Genomic DNA, 17,239 nt, shown 5'->3' with positions numbered 1-17,239 from the left:
GAGTTGATTAGCTGTAATTACTTTAAAGGAATGGAAGGAATGTTTTTAAAAACTTAATTAAGCCACTGTCAATCTAGAGCCTAAGGGATAGTCACTGTTTTTATATTTCTAGCATTTATATATTAAATTTTATGCGTGTAAGCTATTCTTGCATTCACTGTAATTTTCCAGAATTATTTATATAATGATTAATTTATATAAAATTTATATAATTTTAGACTTTGCTAGTTTAAGATAAAAGGGAGTGAAAGGGGCATATTAGACTGATGATACGATTGTAGCAAAATTTTGAAAATCCAGTTACTGAAAATAGCTTATGATTAGGTGGTTTCTTCAGTATTAAAATTTTATAAATTGTTTTAGAATGAGGTTTATAGTACCAACCACATTTATGTGGAATGTTACTGAACTGTTTCACAGGTCTTTATTTCTTAAGCAGATGTTTTAAGAATTTTATATAAATGTTTAAATGTGGATTTTTAGTTTTTTGTTACTTTTTTTTAAGTTCACATATACATTCAGTGTTGTACATGTTAATATTTGGTCATTTGGCAAGGGAATTTCCATAATGGAATTTCAGACTCTATTTGATAATACGTTGTTTCTTTCGCAAGCTGTTACTTCTTGTTTTTTGGTTAAAAAAAAAAAAGGATTTTTTTTTTTTAAAAGGTTTATTTATTTGAGAGAGAGTGTGCGCACGTGCTCGCGTGAGGTAGGAGAGGGGTAGGGGGAGAGGGAGACCAGCAGACTCCCTGCAGAGTGGGGAGCAGACACGGGGCTCTATCAGATGATCCCTGAGATCATGACCTGAGCTGAAATCCAGAGTTGGACGCCCAACCGACTGAGCCACCCAGGTGCCCCTAAAAGGATTTTTTGATGTTTTTTTTTCTTGGTATCTATTTTCCTAGTTGTTTCTCTTTTTAGAAGTGAATGCATTTGACAGCATCATACTACAAGAGCTCTAATTTGTATGAATTTGATTTAGAATGAATTTACTCATCTGATTTTGAATCCTTCAGCCTGGTCTTTAATACCTTTGGATAATATATGCAAACCCCTTTTTTTTTTTTTTTTTTAAGTTTTTAGTGTTAGGAGTTTGGGGTCAGGGAGCCCAAGTAGATGATGATATGTATTACAATTGCAGAAGAACAAACAAAGTATGTTTTGAGCAGGTCAAAGGCATACTCAACTTTCTTCAGTGTCCTTTTTTAAGCCCAGTATCTTAGTATATACATTTTATGTTTCTAAGCTATCTTCATAATTTTTTCAATGGCTCTTGTGGAAATTTTCCTGCTGCTTTGTGTCCTATTCATGATTCTGAAATTCAGAGATGAGTTTGGTCTACAAAACTTAAAAACATAACATGGAGTAGTGTTACTTAGGAAAGTCTTTATATATTTTGGTCCCCAAAAGTACACTGATCTTACATTTTTGACTTTATTACTATAAAAGACCTGCATATGTATGTGTGTGTGTGTATATTAGCTCTTTGGAATCCTCTTATCAAAGGAAGGCATTCCCCAGCCATAGTTAAGTAACCCAAAACAGCTTTATCTCTAAATCTTAATGTAGTCTATTTTCTTTAACAATGCCCAGTATTCACTGAACTGATGTACTGTTCTTTTTTTTTTCTTATGTACTGTTCTTACTTAAATCATTCGTCACTTCCGGTTATTTAAATTCCTTTTATTTAAAAAAAAACCATAACTAATGTATTTATATAGACATTTTGTTTCATATTTATATTACAAATAATAAATTTTTGTTGTATTTTAAATTATTTCGTTGGTTTCTAGTTTTGGAGTGAAATCACTAGATTTAGACCAGAAAACATGATTATTATTTTCAAAGGATTTTTAAGTGCTGTGTATCACTCTTACAGAAACTAAAATCGAATAGTTAACGTCCGGAATTATAATATAAAAAAAACTTTAATTTAGAATTAAACTAAAGTTTCCATTTTTCATGATGCTGCCCTGAGGGAGGTGGCAACATGGTAAAACTTAATGTGCTGTGTTCCTTGCTTGTAACAATTAGCTTTTCTCTTACACATCTAAAAGGGTACTAGTTAGGTATATCCTAGAGAAAATTAGTACAATAATAACTCAAATTTCATCTCTTCAGTATAGCTCTCATGTATAGCTCTCAAGCATGGCCAAGTGCAAGTCACTTAATGTCTTTTTTCCCTTAGTTTTGCCATCCTTAAAAAAGGTGATATTAGAGGGGCACTGGGTGGCTTGGTGTCTGCCTTCGGCTCAGGTCATGATCCCGGGATCCTGGGATCAAGCCCGCATTGTGCTCCCTGCTCAGTGGGGAGCCTGCTTCTCCCTCTCCCTCTGCCTACCGCTCCCCCTGCTTGTGCTCTCTCTGTCTCTCTGTCCAATAAATAAAATCTTAAAAAATAATAATAAAAAGGTGATATTAGAATGTATCTTCCAGGATGATGGTATGTTCAGAGTGCCCAGCCCTATAATTTGTACCTTCAAATCTTGCCTCTGGTTTGATTTAGTACCGTACTAAAGTAGTTAACTGCTATATGGACATCAGCCTTTACTAACACTACTACTTCATTACTTAAATGTTCACTGTATTGGAAAATGGTATAGTAGTCCTCCCTTATCCACGGTTTTGCTCTCTACAGTTTCAGTTACCCATGATCAGTCAGCTGCAGTTTGGAAGCAGATGATCCTCCTTCTGACGTATTGTCAGAAGGTCAGTAGTAGCCTAACGCTACATCATAATGCCTACGGCATTCACCTCACTTCATCTGCTCACATAGGCATTTTATCATCTCATATCATCACAAGAAGAAGGATGAGTATAGTATGATAAGATATTTTGAGAGAGATCCCAGATTTGCATAACTTTTGTTACAATAGTTGTAATAGTTCTATTTTACTTTTCATTATTGTTTTTAATCTCTTACTATGCCTAATTTATAAATTAAACTTCATCATAGATATGTAGGAAAAAACATAGTATATATGGGATTTGTACTATCTGCAGTTTCAGGCATCCACTGGGGGGGTCGTGGAATGTATGCCCCATGGATAAAGGGGGACTACTGTATATTACAGGGAGTAAGAATATAGGATCTGAAGTCACAGATTGTCTTCTTTGGAACTCTGCCACTTTGCTGTGTGATTTGAGGCAAATTATTTATCCCTTTAACCTTGGGTTTGCAAGCATAAAATGAGATTATAATAGTAATAAATTTAAATGGAGTTGAGTTTAAAGTGCTTAACATGATTTTTGACACATTCTAAGCATCAGTAAATGTTTGCTTTCCATAGTTATTTTTAGTGTAGATATTGTGTTATTTACTACTGCATAAGAAATTACTTCAAAAAGTAATGGCTTAAAGTGACAATAAATGTTTATTTTTATTTTTTTTATTTTTATTTTTTTAAAGATTTTATTTATTTATTTGAGAGAGAGAGAATGAGAGACAGAGAGCATGAGAGGGAGGAGGGTCAGAGGGAGAAGCAGACTCCCTGCCCAGCAGGGAGCCCGACGCGGGACTTGATCCCGGGACTCCAGGATCATGACCTGAGCCGAAGGCAGTCGCTTAACCAACTGAGCCCCCCAGGCACCCCACAATAAATGTTTATTATCTCCTTGTTTCTGTGGGACAGGAAATCAGGAGCAGTATAGCTGGGTGGTTCCGGTTGCATGTCTCTCATGAGGTTGCAATGAAGATGTCAGCAGGGGCTGTGGTCATCTGAATGTTATTTTGAACATAATGGCTATAAATTTTATATTTTCCAGACTATGTCTTCAGCAGTGGTACAGTTATATGCAGCAGATCGTAACTGTATGTGGTCAAAGAAGTGCAGCGGTGTCGCTTGTCTTGTTAAGGACAATCCACAGAGATCTTATTTTTTAAGAATATTTGATATTAAGGTGAGTTTTGTTTCCACTTTAAACTGTAGGTGAATAGGTTTTTTAACCTCAGTTATAATTTTTATATATATTTATATATATTGTTATATATATAATTTTTGTTCATCCTGTATGTATTGTTAAATTATACTTAATATTAGAAGAGTGAAGCTTGGTTTTAGATAATGAAGCATGGGCATTGCAACCAAACAGGAATAGGTCATAAGCCAGAACATGAATAGTTCCCTATTTTATCTTTCCACAGCCACCACATATTAAAGGACTTTTTTGTTTTTGTTTTTAATACCTTTACATCGTGGGCTTTCCTTATATTTTCTCTTTTTCTAATGGTACTCTTTTATTCGATTTTGTCCATTACAGAGTAGCATATATAGTCCTTTCAAGGAACTATAGAAGTATATTTTAGTTTAGTATGTACTGTTAGTTACTTCATCCTAGGTTTAAAGCATGATACAGTATCTATAATAATGTGTTTGCTACCCATTTTTCCTTATGTTGTCTCAACATAGGTATGTTCAGATTTTCGCAGCTTTGTACCTCTCACATTCAAACACAAATCCATATTGTCCTAGATTCAATGCCCATTCTCAGGTATTCACCCTCTTACAGTTACCGTAGAAGTAATTACCTTTGTGCAGAGATGAAGCCTCCATTTATCTTTTAAAACCTTTTCTATAGGGGACGCCTAGTTGGCTCAGTCGGTTAAGTGTCTGTCTTCAGCTCAGGTCATGATCCCAGAGTCCTGGGATCGAGTCCCACATTGGGCTCCCTGCTCAGCGGGGAGCCTGCTTCTCCCTCTGCCTGCCTCACTCTTTCTCTCTCTAACAAATAAATAAATTAAAAAAAAAACAAAACCTTTTCTATAGGTAGGCTTTTGTAATATTTATATGATATGGCAATAAGTATAATGGAATAATTACCAAAAATAAACTGACTTTGAACTCTCCTGGATGATGCTTAAGGATAGATAGATTGTAGTCAAACTGTTTTACTTCTCTGGGCCTTGGCTTATTTATTTGTAAAATGGGAGAACCATCTGGTTCTAATGCAAAGTGTTTCCCTGAGATTAAATAAGATTTAAGTTACTGTACTTTGTAACTGTGCTTAACATCCGCTTCTCCATCCCCCAGGACAGCTGAGAGACATGGCATATTCCTGTAGTGGGCGCTCACTATGGCAGTGATTCTAGGGGATAGGGAACACATGCATGTTTCGAAAAAAACTGTTTAGTTTTTATGACATATTTCTCAACACCAGTGAGAAGCACTGTTTAGAAATCAAGTGTGCATATAACTCCACTGAGAAGAAAGGAATTGCATTATATGTGCGTACAGTGTTTTCTGAATATCTTTAAGTCATGGTCTAGGTAGAACTTTGATTTCGGAATAGGACAATACTTATATTTCTCTAACCACTTATTTCTAATTATAGATAACCAATGCTGAATACTTGCAGTTATCCACCTTTGGTATTAGGTTAATTATATTTCTTCTACTGCAGCCATAGATAGGACAATCCAGTCATCCATGGTTCTCTTAACTATACTCTAACCTCGGTGCACTTTAATCATCAGTCTTTTTCTGCACATGATCAACACTAACTGCTTTTACCTGTATTTATTTAGAGGGTCACTGTGTATAAGTTAGGGATTCAAAAATTGTTAATGAACAATACAGAGAAGGTATATTTGACCCTCCCAGAATCTACAGAATTGAGGAAGAGAGCATGAACTGTTCTGTAATATTTGATAGCAGTCTATTGCTGATGGAACTATGCATTGATAATCAGTGCATGTACAACAGTATTCTAGTCCTTCTATCTAACAATGATGATCTAGTAATTGTTCTAGTTTTGTATTTGAGTAACTGTATTTGGGAATACAAGGCTAATGAGACTGTGTCTTAGCATACTGAATTAAACTCATTTGCTATGTAGTTTTTTGAAAGAAACATCCAGAATGTACTCTTTTGTTAAGAAATTACTGATTAAATTATGTTATTTATGTTTTATACACGTGTGTTTTCTGTGCATGTAAAAGCTAATTCCCTGAATATGAGTCATCTATTTTGTTTTATTCCTAGAGATTATCTTTTTGGTAACTCTTATTTTAACTTTTTTCTAGGATGGGAAACTATTGTGGGAACAAGAGCTATACAATAACTTTGTATATAATAGTCCTAGAGGATATTTTCATACCTTTGCTGGAGATGTAAGTCATATTTTTTTTATTGCCCTGTTTAATGTAAATGTTTTTATATTTGTCTGTGGAAAGCATTTATGAGCTTTCCGTGTAAACATTGTATAAAGTAAAAAGAATTATTTTACTTTTAAAAGCTTCTTCATAGATAGTATAGCTAAATAGGAAGAAATGTCTAAGATTTTTTTTAATTTTTATTATTTTTTTAACATTTTATTTATTTATTTATTTGACAGAGAGAGAGAGAGAGAGACAGCAAGAGAGGGAACACAAGCAGGGGGAGTGGAAGAGGGAGAAGCAGGCTTCCTGCTGAGCAGGGAGACTGATTTGGGCTTGATCCCAGGACCCTGGGATCATGACCTGAGCTGAAGGCAGATGCTTAACGACTGAGCTACCCAGGTGCCCCAGAAATGTCTAAGATTTTAAAGGGCCAAAAAAAAAAAAAAAAAAAAGATTCCAAAGAGTATTGTAAATATAATTTGCTATGTAGAAAAGAAATTTGGTTTTTTGTCATCTTTGTCTTTGGATAGATAGCTTAATCTTTCCGGTATTTAGTTTTCTTATGTATAAAAATGAAGTCTTACTTGCCCACTAATCCATGGTATCTTTTAAATATTGAATGTTATATTGCCATTCAAATTATTTTGTGAAAGAATAGTTCATGGCCTAGAAGAGTGCAAAAATACAATAAATGTGTATAAGGGGAGAATAGAATTTTAAAAATTTATTGCATAGGGGCGCCTGGGTGGCTCAGTCGGTTAAGCAACTGCCTTCGGCTCAGGTCATGATCCTGGAGTCCCAGGATCAAGTCCCGCATCGGGCTCCCTGCTGGGCAGGGAGTCTGCTTCTCCCTCTGACCCTCCTCCCTCTCATGCTCTCTGTCTCTCATTCTCTCTCTCTCAAATAAATAAATAAAATCTTAAAAAAAAAAAAAAATTTATTGCATAAACTTGAGGAAGATGTTAGAAGCATTTCCATACTGTATGCTCACAGGGATTGTCTAACTAGGTTATAGGCGATTTTAATTTTCTTTATTTTCATATTTGTATTTCCTAAGTTTTGTATAATGAGAAAAAAGTTTAGATTAGATGATGTATCTTTTCAAAAAGTATTTTCTTCTCTAGCTGTTATTTTTCACATTTTTCTTAATAAAATATAAATATATGTACATATATAAAAGTGTGCATAAAATGCCATAATCGATGTCAGTGTGTTTCCACATCTTTAATAATTTATCTGAATTAAGGTTATAATTTAAATAATACATACAACCTAGTGAAGATAGAGCTGACCTGCATTTGACCAACTTTTCCGGTGTTTGCCTTTTCTGAAATCCAAATTATTTTGTAGAGTTCTATTGAAAGATCAAATTCAATTTGCTCTTTTTGTTGTTGTTGAAGATGGAGTATTCCAGGGCGCCTGGGTGGCTCAGATGGTTAAGCGTCTGCCTTCGGCTCAGGTCATGATCCCAGGGTCCTGGGATCGAGTCCCGCATCGGGCTCTCTGCTCCTTGGAGCCTGCTTCTCTCTCCCTCTGCCTCTCCCTCTCTGTCTCTCATGAATAAATAAATAAAATCTTTAAAAAAAAAAAAAAAAAAAGATGGAGTATTCCATTTAATATTTGAATGTCTACTGTGAGAGGCAACTTTTCTAATAGTAGTCTTTTACTTTGCCTTCTCCATGCTCTCAGTATTCTTAAGTTATTCAGATAAAATTAAAACTAAGCTAAGCTAAGCTCTTGTCTGCTAGTAAACTCAGCTTTCCTTCTTTAGAAATGTACTTTGTTATCAACTTTTTTATTAAATAAAGCTAGACTCATGTTTTTTGTTGTTTACCTTTTTTAATAAAAATATTTCAGACTTGTCAAGTTGCTCTTAATTTTGCCAATGAAGAAGAAGCAAAAAAATTCCGAAAAGCAGTTACAGACTTGTTGGGCCGGCGACAAAGGAAATCTGGTAAACTTTTTTTTTTTTTTTAATTCTTTTGAACAGGAGCTGGCAAACTATGGCTCATGGGACGGATCTGGCCCACACCTGTTTTTATAAATAAAGTATTAGCGAGACACAGCTACGCTCATTGGTTTCCATTCTGTCTGTATAATACATCTAATGGCTGCTTTTGTGCCACAACAGTTGGGTAGTTACAACAAAGACTATGGCACACAAAGCCTAAAATATTTATTCTCTGGCCCCTTCCAAAAAAAAAAAAATGCACTAATCCTTAAGAGAAATATTTTTATTAAGAACTAATTTTTCTCAAATTTACTGAAGAACTCATTCTGATAACCTTTTTTGTTGATAACATTCCATGTATACTGACTCTTAAACTTGCATTTTTATGGCATTGTTCTTAACTTACATTCTTAGAATATTTAATACTTTGTCAACAAAGACTTTTTAGGTAAGCCTAGAAGCAAATAAGCGAAATTGCAAACAAAGTCTGTTAACATTGTTTTGTCTCTGTTTTGCCCTAATGTTGTCTATTATAAAACCATAAGGAATGTAGTTTAATGCATGAGACTGTAATACATATAAAATAGAGAATGATGCAGTCTAGTATAGAATTTTAAATTTATTGATATAGAAATATTTGACAACAGTGTACTAGGCCTTTCTGTCATCAGGTGGGAGAAGGGTGATTAGGAAAGGTGAATCTCTCTAAAATCAACATCTTAAGAAGATGAGTTTTAGGAGAAAGGACATATGGGAGTTGCGATCACCAAATAGATCCCCTTCAAACTAGCTATGCCATACGCTCCTTGGAAAGTTTTTCTGTACATCTGGGGGTACATGTTACCACAGTTTTGAAGATCACTGTATTCCAGGATGTGCTTTACCACTAAAAGGAACTAAGCCTTGAAAAAATAAGACATTGGATCCAGAAAACAGAAATGTAAAATCATGTATTCCATTTTGTACGTCTTTATTGTTATTTTAATGGGTTTTCAAGAGGGAGGTGAGATAAAAAATGAAAATAAAATGAACTAAGTTTTGCCTCACAATTGCCTTATTATACCTCAACTGTAATGAGTAAACAGAATTATCAGGGACCTGTTTTTTGTTACTTCTTTTTGGGACCAAGGACATGAATTACTCGATTCCATGCTAGGAAAGGATTTAAAGGTATAGAATAATTTATGGTTCAGTGCTCTACTTCAGTGACATAGTCAGGTCCTAGGCCAGGGGCTCTGTGGGGCTCCTTATAGTCAAAATATGTGACATTTCCAAATCAAAACAAGTAAAAAATATTTCTTAAAATATAGACTAATTGACTTTGAAAAAGGAAGGTCACTTAAAGGTGTCTTTCAGCTGGTACAGGAATTTTGTTTTATGTAGTTCCTAAACTTGTAAGCATGGTGTTTCAGAAGCAGAAAGATCAGGGAGGCCGCTGATTGATCATTGGGTAGTGCTTCATGCTAAGTCAAACTCCAGCCTCCCCTCTCTTTCTTAGATGCATGGAGTCTGACTTTGGGAGCAACAAAGAATTAGTCTGTTTTCTTTTCCTCCCAGTAGCTATTTAATACTGGAAGCCATCTATCATGTTCTCATGCCTTTACTTCTTTAGTTTAACCAGTTTCAATTTCTTACTCCTCACATGATGTAGTTTCTAGACGCATCATCCCGAATACTGTGCTCTGAATCCACTATAGATTTTTATGTCTTCTTCAGATGGTCCAGATTTGAAGAAATGATCCAGCTTCAAATACTGTGGTCATATCTGAACACAGTACTCCACAAGTAGTTTTACTAGTTGATACTAAAATACCTCTTGATTTGATTAAACACTGTTCTGCAAATGTTTCTAGCAAATACCTCACACCAATAGCTCCCATTCTTCTTTGTTCAACCAAACTCTCACTTTTTTCATATGAATGGCTCTCAAGCCCGGTTTGTGTCTTATTTGTAAATTACTTTTTAGAACTTATCCTCTGAACTTTATATTTATCTCAGTATATTTCCATATCTGTGTTATCAGTTTAAGAAGTATTTCCTCTGTGGTTGCAGAGATAACATCACCTGGGAAATGGGAGATTGACATTCATTGACATAGATAGGACTTGCTTATGTCCAGTGTTTCAGAAAGTTACTTCATCAGACCACCAGATGGAGTAATAAATTTGTGTTTCCCATTGCCAGGATTTTTTAACTTGTCCCCCAGTTAAATCCTATTAATTTTAGTTTATGGCTGTTTATAAACTAATTATTATATCCTTATTTATGGGTATTTCTCTTATAATTTTGGGCAATTTTATATTAGAAAATCTGTGGAAATTACATTTGTTTAAAATTCTTCAACCACTTTTGAATTTCTTAAAGCCAAAATGATATCAAACTTGGTATGTAAGAGTCTGAGTGCAATGGATTGATAGTTCTCCTCGATTTACTCCTTCCTAATCTTCTATAGCTTTTTATTATCATTTTGGTCTGCTTTAGTGATCAGATCTCTCATTACTCTTGCGATTTCATTGAGTCCTGTAGCTTTGAAAACTCTCCATATGCTGATGCCCCCCCAAATTTGTTGACGTTTCCCCCAACCTTCAGACTTGTTTACTTCAATTGGGCATCAGAATAACCTTCAAACTTAACATGTCTGAGCAGAACATTTGAGCCATGTTCCCTAACCCCAGTTAGACCTGTTCCTACTCCTCTCCACATCTTCCCCAACTTGGTAGAAGGCTCTGCTCTGGCTTACCATGGTCTCTCGTAAATCCTATCAGTGAGTCTGTTGTCTCTGCCTTCAAAAACGTATCCCGGATCTATTTCTCATCACCTTTGCTGCCCCGCCCCCCCATCTAAGCCCCCATCATCTGTCATCTGGACTACCATAACTCCCTCACTAGTCTCCCTGCTGCCACTCAGTGCCCCCTACGATCTCTTTTCCACATAGTAGCCAAAGTTAACTTTTAAAAACATAGATTAGATTATGTCACTGGCCCTACTGAAAACCCTATAATAGCTTCCTATCATATATAGAATACAATCTGTATTCCTTACCATGGCCTGTGGGACCCTATATGATCCAGTCCCTGGGTCTCCTTTTACTCTTCTGTTGGCTCACTCTAGTCCAAGCTTCATGATGTTCCTTCATGCTGTTCCCTCCTTAGGGCCTTTAAATATGTTGTTCCCTCTCTTATTTTATTCAGATGTCAGTTCCTAAGAGAAACCTTTCTTAGCCACTTATACATTGATTTAGGAATAAGACAGAATTTAGGTGAATTAATTTTTTATGTTGATTTTTGTATTGTGTATGTCTAATAATACTATTTTAATTTATTTTCTAACAGAGAAGAGACGAGACCCCCCAAATGGTAAGCTCTTAGATACAAATTATTGATCTAGAAGATTTTGGATGGTTGTTTAATCCTTTTAGAAACATGTATCATACATTAATACTTAATTTTTAATATCTGTGATCAAATACTGTAGTTTATTGTGTCATTTTAAAAATAACAAAGATGAGTCTTAGAAATGTACTATTCTTTGGCTTTTTTATAGGATGAAGGAGGACTATGTAGGGTGAAGATCACTATTACATCTTCATTCTGTATTGACAATTGATTAAGTTTAGGAACTGTATAATCTTGACTTAATATCTTCCTTAAAGGTAGTAAATTTTGTGTAGCATACTTGTTCACTTCTTACTTTAAGATTTATGTTTTTTTATTTTGAAATATTATTTCATACTGGTAATATGAAACTAGCCTCTGTGAGAATGAGCACTGACTTTAATGGTGTGTTTAGAAGTAATAGTAGCTGTATATTACCCTCCTTAATTTGATGATGAGCACTTGAAGTATTGAGAATTCATTTTAAAAAAACAAAAACATATATACCAGAAAGGTGTACATTCCAAAATAGAAAGGACAAAGTCCCACATCTTTAGGGCAAAAATTCTTATCCTGGACTCCATAAACCCTCCCTGAAATAGTGTGGTAAATTCTTAAGTGTATATATTTTCTCTGGGGAGAGAGGATGCAGAACTTTCATCACATTTAAACTGGGTCCCTGACCCTGTGGAGGAAAGGAACCATTGCTCCAGGAACCTTAATTATAATGGAAAATATGGCTTTTTTTTTTTTTTAAAGCATCTCACATCCTCTCATTAGAATTTAGATAGCTTATTCCAGAAAACAAACAATGTGTGACAGCTATTGGTGATTGTTAGGGTTTGTTTCTCTTAATCAGATATATTTCTGATTTTGTCCTTAAATTTGTTTTCCTGATATAAAAACATGAACCAAATATTGCTGTATTAAATTTTGGATTATTTACCTTATTATAATTTTTTTAAAAAATGACTACCTTCAGTAAGACTTACCTTGTGCCAAGTATTATATACTTTGACTTTGTCTTTTAAGTGGAAATTTTAATACTTTTTTATAGGACTGCAGTGGAGATTAAACGAAGTAATCAAAGTACTTAGCATAGTATAACTAAATACTGGTTATGATGAAGACAATGACAACAATAATTTTAGCAGCTACTATGTAATGATCATTTACTACCAGCCACGCACTGTCCAGCGGTCTTATGAAATGGCTGCTATTATCCCCATTTTATAGAAGAGCACACAGGGGCAAAGGTGGGTAACTTGCTCAGGGTCACAAAACTAGTAAGTGGTAGAGCAGGGTTCAGTCTCAAGCAGTCTAACTCCACAGCCTGGCCCCTTAATCACTATGCTATGTCCATAAGATTTTGAAGGAGAAACTGAGACCTAGACTGGGTAAATAACATGCCTTAAGTTACACAGCTGATACGAGGCAGAGGCAAAGGAAGCAGAAGCAGCTGAGTCAGAAGTCCTTCATCTGTGAACTCTTACAGCAGTGTTAGAATTTTTTTCCCTTGTTGCATGCTCAATATTTTAATCCTTTTGAATTTATTCTGCATTCTGTAAGCATGTGTTGAGTACCAGTGGGGAAGGCTTCCTAGAAGTGGCATCTTTGGGAAAAGTAACCTGAGATTTTAAAGTGTAGATGTTGTATAAATAATTAAAGTTAACAATATAAATACTTTATGGAGTTTTCAGTACATATAAAATGTACTTTTGAAGAGGCACCTAATCCGTGAATACACAGAATTTGGATATTCTTTTTTTTTTTTTTTAAGATGTTATTTACTTATTAGAGAGAGAGCTCTGAGCGGGAGGAGGAGCAGAAGGGGAGGGAGAGAGGGACAAGCCGACTCTGCTGAGATCATGACCTGAGCCCAAACCAAGAGTCTGACACTTAACCGACTGAGCTACCAGGCACCTCATGAATTTGGTGACAGTGGTGTCTTGCAATTTTATTACTCCTAGTAGGAGAGGTACTCATAATTAAATAGTTTCTTTCTCTGTGATTGCTCTTGGTTTTAAATCTTTAGATCTGTAGTTTTAACCCTTCGGCACAGTGATCCCAAACTTCTTTTCATTAAATGAGAGTTTAAAAAAATAGTATCATTAAAAGGCAAAATTATATGGCATGTATTGCCAGCATTTGTATATTTCCTTATAAAATATACATATAATATGGTATTAACATATTACATACACAGTAAAGGATGAAATAATTAATAGAAGTTTTCGTATTTTTTTTCCTGCAGTGCAGTCATTTGTCTTGCTCTCCCCACTCTGTGGAGACCGCTGTTTTGAGGGCAGCATATTACTTTCCTGCATTTGGTACTCTACCCTACTGTCAGGCGCAGTGGACACCTGAACCACCCTGCTGTGTCCACTCGGGTGTTTTGTCTTAAATCCGCATTTGGATTATCAGTTTAGTAGACCTTGTCAAATCATAACTATTAAAAAGACACTTTATGTAGAAGTAACATATACTCCTGAAATGCAATTCAGTGTCTTCCTCACTAACTCCTAATCCATACATCTTTCTTTTTTCTTTATCGGTCAGTCTCACCTTTTAGCTTAGATGCTTTCCAATGATTTGTTCTCAGCTTCATGACTGCTTGACATCAGAGGCCTCTGGGCCACCTGTTTCTCAACTATTTTACCTTGGTGAGAGTTCTCTGCTTTTTATGTAATTAAGGGGAAGACTTCAGTTTGTTCTTTTAGTTCTAAAGATTAACTAGAAATGCTGTTCAGCGAGAGTATTAAAAAGCCTTTTCTGTGACAGTTGTCTTTAATCAGAAAATGGTAATTTGTCATTTGACTGGTTTTTGTTTTTTTTTTAAAGAAGGGAAACCGCCCCCTCCATTATATATTTACTTAGTATATGTTCTTAGGATGAGTACAATTTCATAAATGGAATAATTTAATTTTTACTAGAAGTGATATAAGAGTATCTGTATTACGAGATCTTCCATAAACTTTATTAAAAAATGACTCCGTGCCTTACACAGGTTGTCACTTTTGAAACAAATATTTAATTGGGCTTTAGAACACCGTTTTAAACTTACTTCCAAACACCTTCAAACTCTAAAGTAAGTGACTATTGTCAACAGAAATAACCAAGTACCTAAATCCCATGATTATGTAGGAGTTTTTTTTTTTTCTAAGTTTTGGAAGTTATATTTATTGAATGATGGACTGTTGAACTATATAAATTGAGAAAACTAATTGATAAGGAAATGATATATGATAACATTGGTAACGTTAGCATTATCAATCACCTTATGGTTTGACTTTAGTGTAAAAAGTACAGTAGTAATTAATAGGGTAGTGGACTAGGAACCAAGATAGAGTTCACCTTTGCTTTTGCCACTAATTGTGTGACTTTAGATAGGTCACCTGACCCTTCTCATCCTTAGTTTTCATCTATAAGATGAAAAGTGTAGAAAAACACTCTAATTTCTCAGCTAATACTAATTTTCTGTATTCTGTATAATTTGAATTTTCCTGTATAGACTTAAGTAATGTTTTAACTAGTACTAATGAAATTCATGTGTAATGACGCTAAATAGCTAATTCAAAGGCTTTATAAACTGTGTGGCAGTAACAATATATCCACACCTCCGTTTTGGGTAGAGGGAGGAGGGGAAACAGTCTGACTACAGTATGAGTTAAACTTTGTTATTCATTCCACATACCACTTATATTTTGTTCCTGTCTTCTTTATCCTTAAACTTTCTTCAGAGATGACTGAATTATTTTCTCTAGTGAGTTATGAATCAGGCTTACAAGAATCTTAACTTTATTAAATTTCCCAGAAAAGAATTTATTAGCTTGGATAATTTAAACTATTAAACTTCACTTTACCCCATTCTATTACCATTTAAAACATCCATGGTATAATAATAACTTTTATATAACCTAAAGCAGCATAAAAATATTTTCATCTTTGTTTTTTTCTAAAAACTAGTAATAGTTTTGTTATTTTTTAAATGGTGAATCTGGTTGCTTCTTTATAGTTGCTCTTTGAACACCTATTTCAGGAGGGGTGGTAATGTATAAGGAAAGTGCCTCATTCTGATACTCCTAAATCTGTCTTAAGCTAACTCTTAAATTCTATTAAGTATAAAGATAAGAGAGTAGGTAGTGTTTTGCGGCATCTTACCACGGATGGTGTTGCTGATACTGATTTGTAAAGCTAAATAATAAGAGGGAAGGCAGAAAAGAAAGGAAGAGAAGTAGAAACAGATCAGTAGATAAGCCTTTGAGTATGGCACCAATTTAACCCTCCAACACTTGAGTTCTGGGTATTCTCAATAAGTCCCTTACTTTGTGAAACTATAGTAAACACTGAAATCTGATACCTGAACAAATTTGAAAATCCAGCCTTTATCTACTATTTCATAAGCCTTCTGTATTGCATAACTAACCTTTAACTTTTGATCCAGTCATTTTTATTATTCCTTGACACTGAATCAGCTTATTTTAATGGTCTTATCCATATTATTCACTACCTTCCATCTTTTTCAAATAACAGCTTCTTTATTTCTTGCCGATATGAGCAATTTCCCATGGAATTTTATATGAAAATACAGATAGAACTTTTAGACACTTACATGTAAGTAGACTTTGAATATGGAGGGAAAATAGCTGAATTTTGGTGATATTAAAAATACAAATCTTTCCAAATTGTTTACTTGTCCGATAAGGTGGTAGATGGCTTTTGTAAATTTTATTTTAGCTCTATTTCATCTTGAATAGTAGAGTTGAAAGAGAGAACATGGGTTATATATAATATACCCATTTAGATAAACATTGTTCTTTCATATAACTTTAATGAATAGGCTACATTTGAGGTTTTTAATGCAGTTGAAGAAATACAGTCAAATTAGCATTTAGTTATCACCTAACATACATTAGCCTGTAATTTCTTGGGATTTCTGTTTTCCATTCTATGATTGTGTCAGGGGTCCTCAAGACCACCCCACAGCTGATTTGCTAGAAGGACTCAACAGGACCAGGCATATAGTGGGATACTCATGGCAAAGATTTACAACAGTGAAAGGATATAAAACAAAATCAACAAAGGGAAAGACATATGGGGTTAGTCTGAGGGAAACCACATACAGCTTTGCCATAGTCTTCTCCCATTGGAGTCGTGGGGAATGCACATAATTCGTCCAGTAATAAGTTGTTACAACACATGGTAAATGTTGTCTAAAAGAGAAACTCATTAGGGACTCAGTGCTCAGAGTTTATTGGGGGTTAATCACGTAGTCCTCCTCTTTCTAGCACATACCAAGATACTAGACTCCCAGAAGGAACGCAGGTGTTTAGCATTAAGCACATTGTTAGCACAAATAGTTGAGGCACAATGAGCCCATCTTATCAGGGAATGATAAAAAAACCTCTTGCAATCCCATTTTCCAGATGCCAGCTCAGAGCAAATCTTACAAGCAGCCCTTTCTAAGGATGGCATTAATATACTCATCTCAGAGGAATTTTCTAGTAAGAGGTTTTGTCAGAGAATCCTATATTAAAATAGGAACATGTGATGCCATTAGTTAAATTTATAAGGAATTTTTAAATTGAATACATTTCATTTAGACTGTCATGCTTTTAAAGCCAAGGATATTTTTGTGAATTATAAAACAGGTTTTGTATATTATATTTAGTGTCACTACTAAAGGTGCTATTATCAATATCTGAAGATGCTGGAGATTTTCACTATTGATTCTTGTGGAAGATGAGTGTTTTGAGAATTTTTCCATCTCATTTTTGAGCCCTGTACTTCCAAAGTCAAAGTGTACGTATACTG

At 34.7% G+C, this 17,239-nt stretch overlaps 1 protein-coding gene across 1 annotated transcript in view; it reads left to right on the top strand.

The window, feature by feature from the left end:
• WASL (WASP like actin nucleation promoting factor) overlaps nucleotides 1-17,239 on the top strand; it is a 68,069-nt gene that overhangs the window by 33,130 nt on the left and 17,700 nt on the right. The window contains exons 2-5 of the mRNA XM_035021031.1: nucleotides 3,769-3,903; nucleotides 6,026-6,112; nucleotides 7,958-8,054; nucleotides 11,384-11,407. Of these exons, the coding sequence (XP_034876922.1) occupies nucleotides 3,769-3,903; nucleotides 6,026-6,112; nucleotides 7,958-8,054; nucleotides 11,384-11,407 (343 nt within the window). The remainder of the gene's footprint in view (nucleotides 1-3,768; nucleotides 3,904-6,025; nucleotides 6,113-7,957; nucleotides 8,055-11,383; nucleotides 11,408-17,239) is intronic.

Source organism: Mirounga leonina, unplaced genomic scaffold (assembly GCF_011800145.1).
Source record: "Mirounga leonina isolate KUSES-001 unplaced genomic scaffold, KU_Mleo_1.0 Mir_174, whole genome shotgun sequence".
NCBI classification, from domain to species: domain Eukaryota; kingdom Metazoa; phylum Chordata; class Mammalia; order Carnivora; family Phocidae; genus Mirounga; species Mirounga leonina.
Note: the sequence above shows the minus strand (reverse complement) of the source record. Positions and strands in the feature narration are given on the sequence as shown.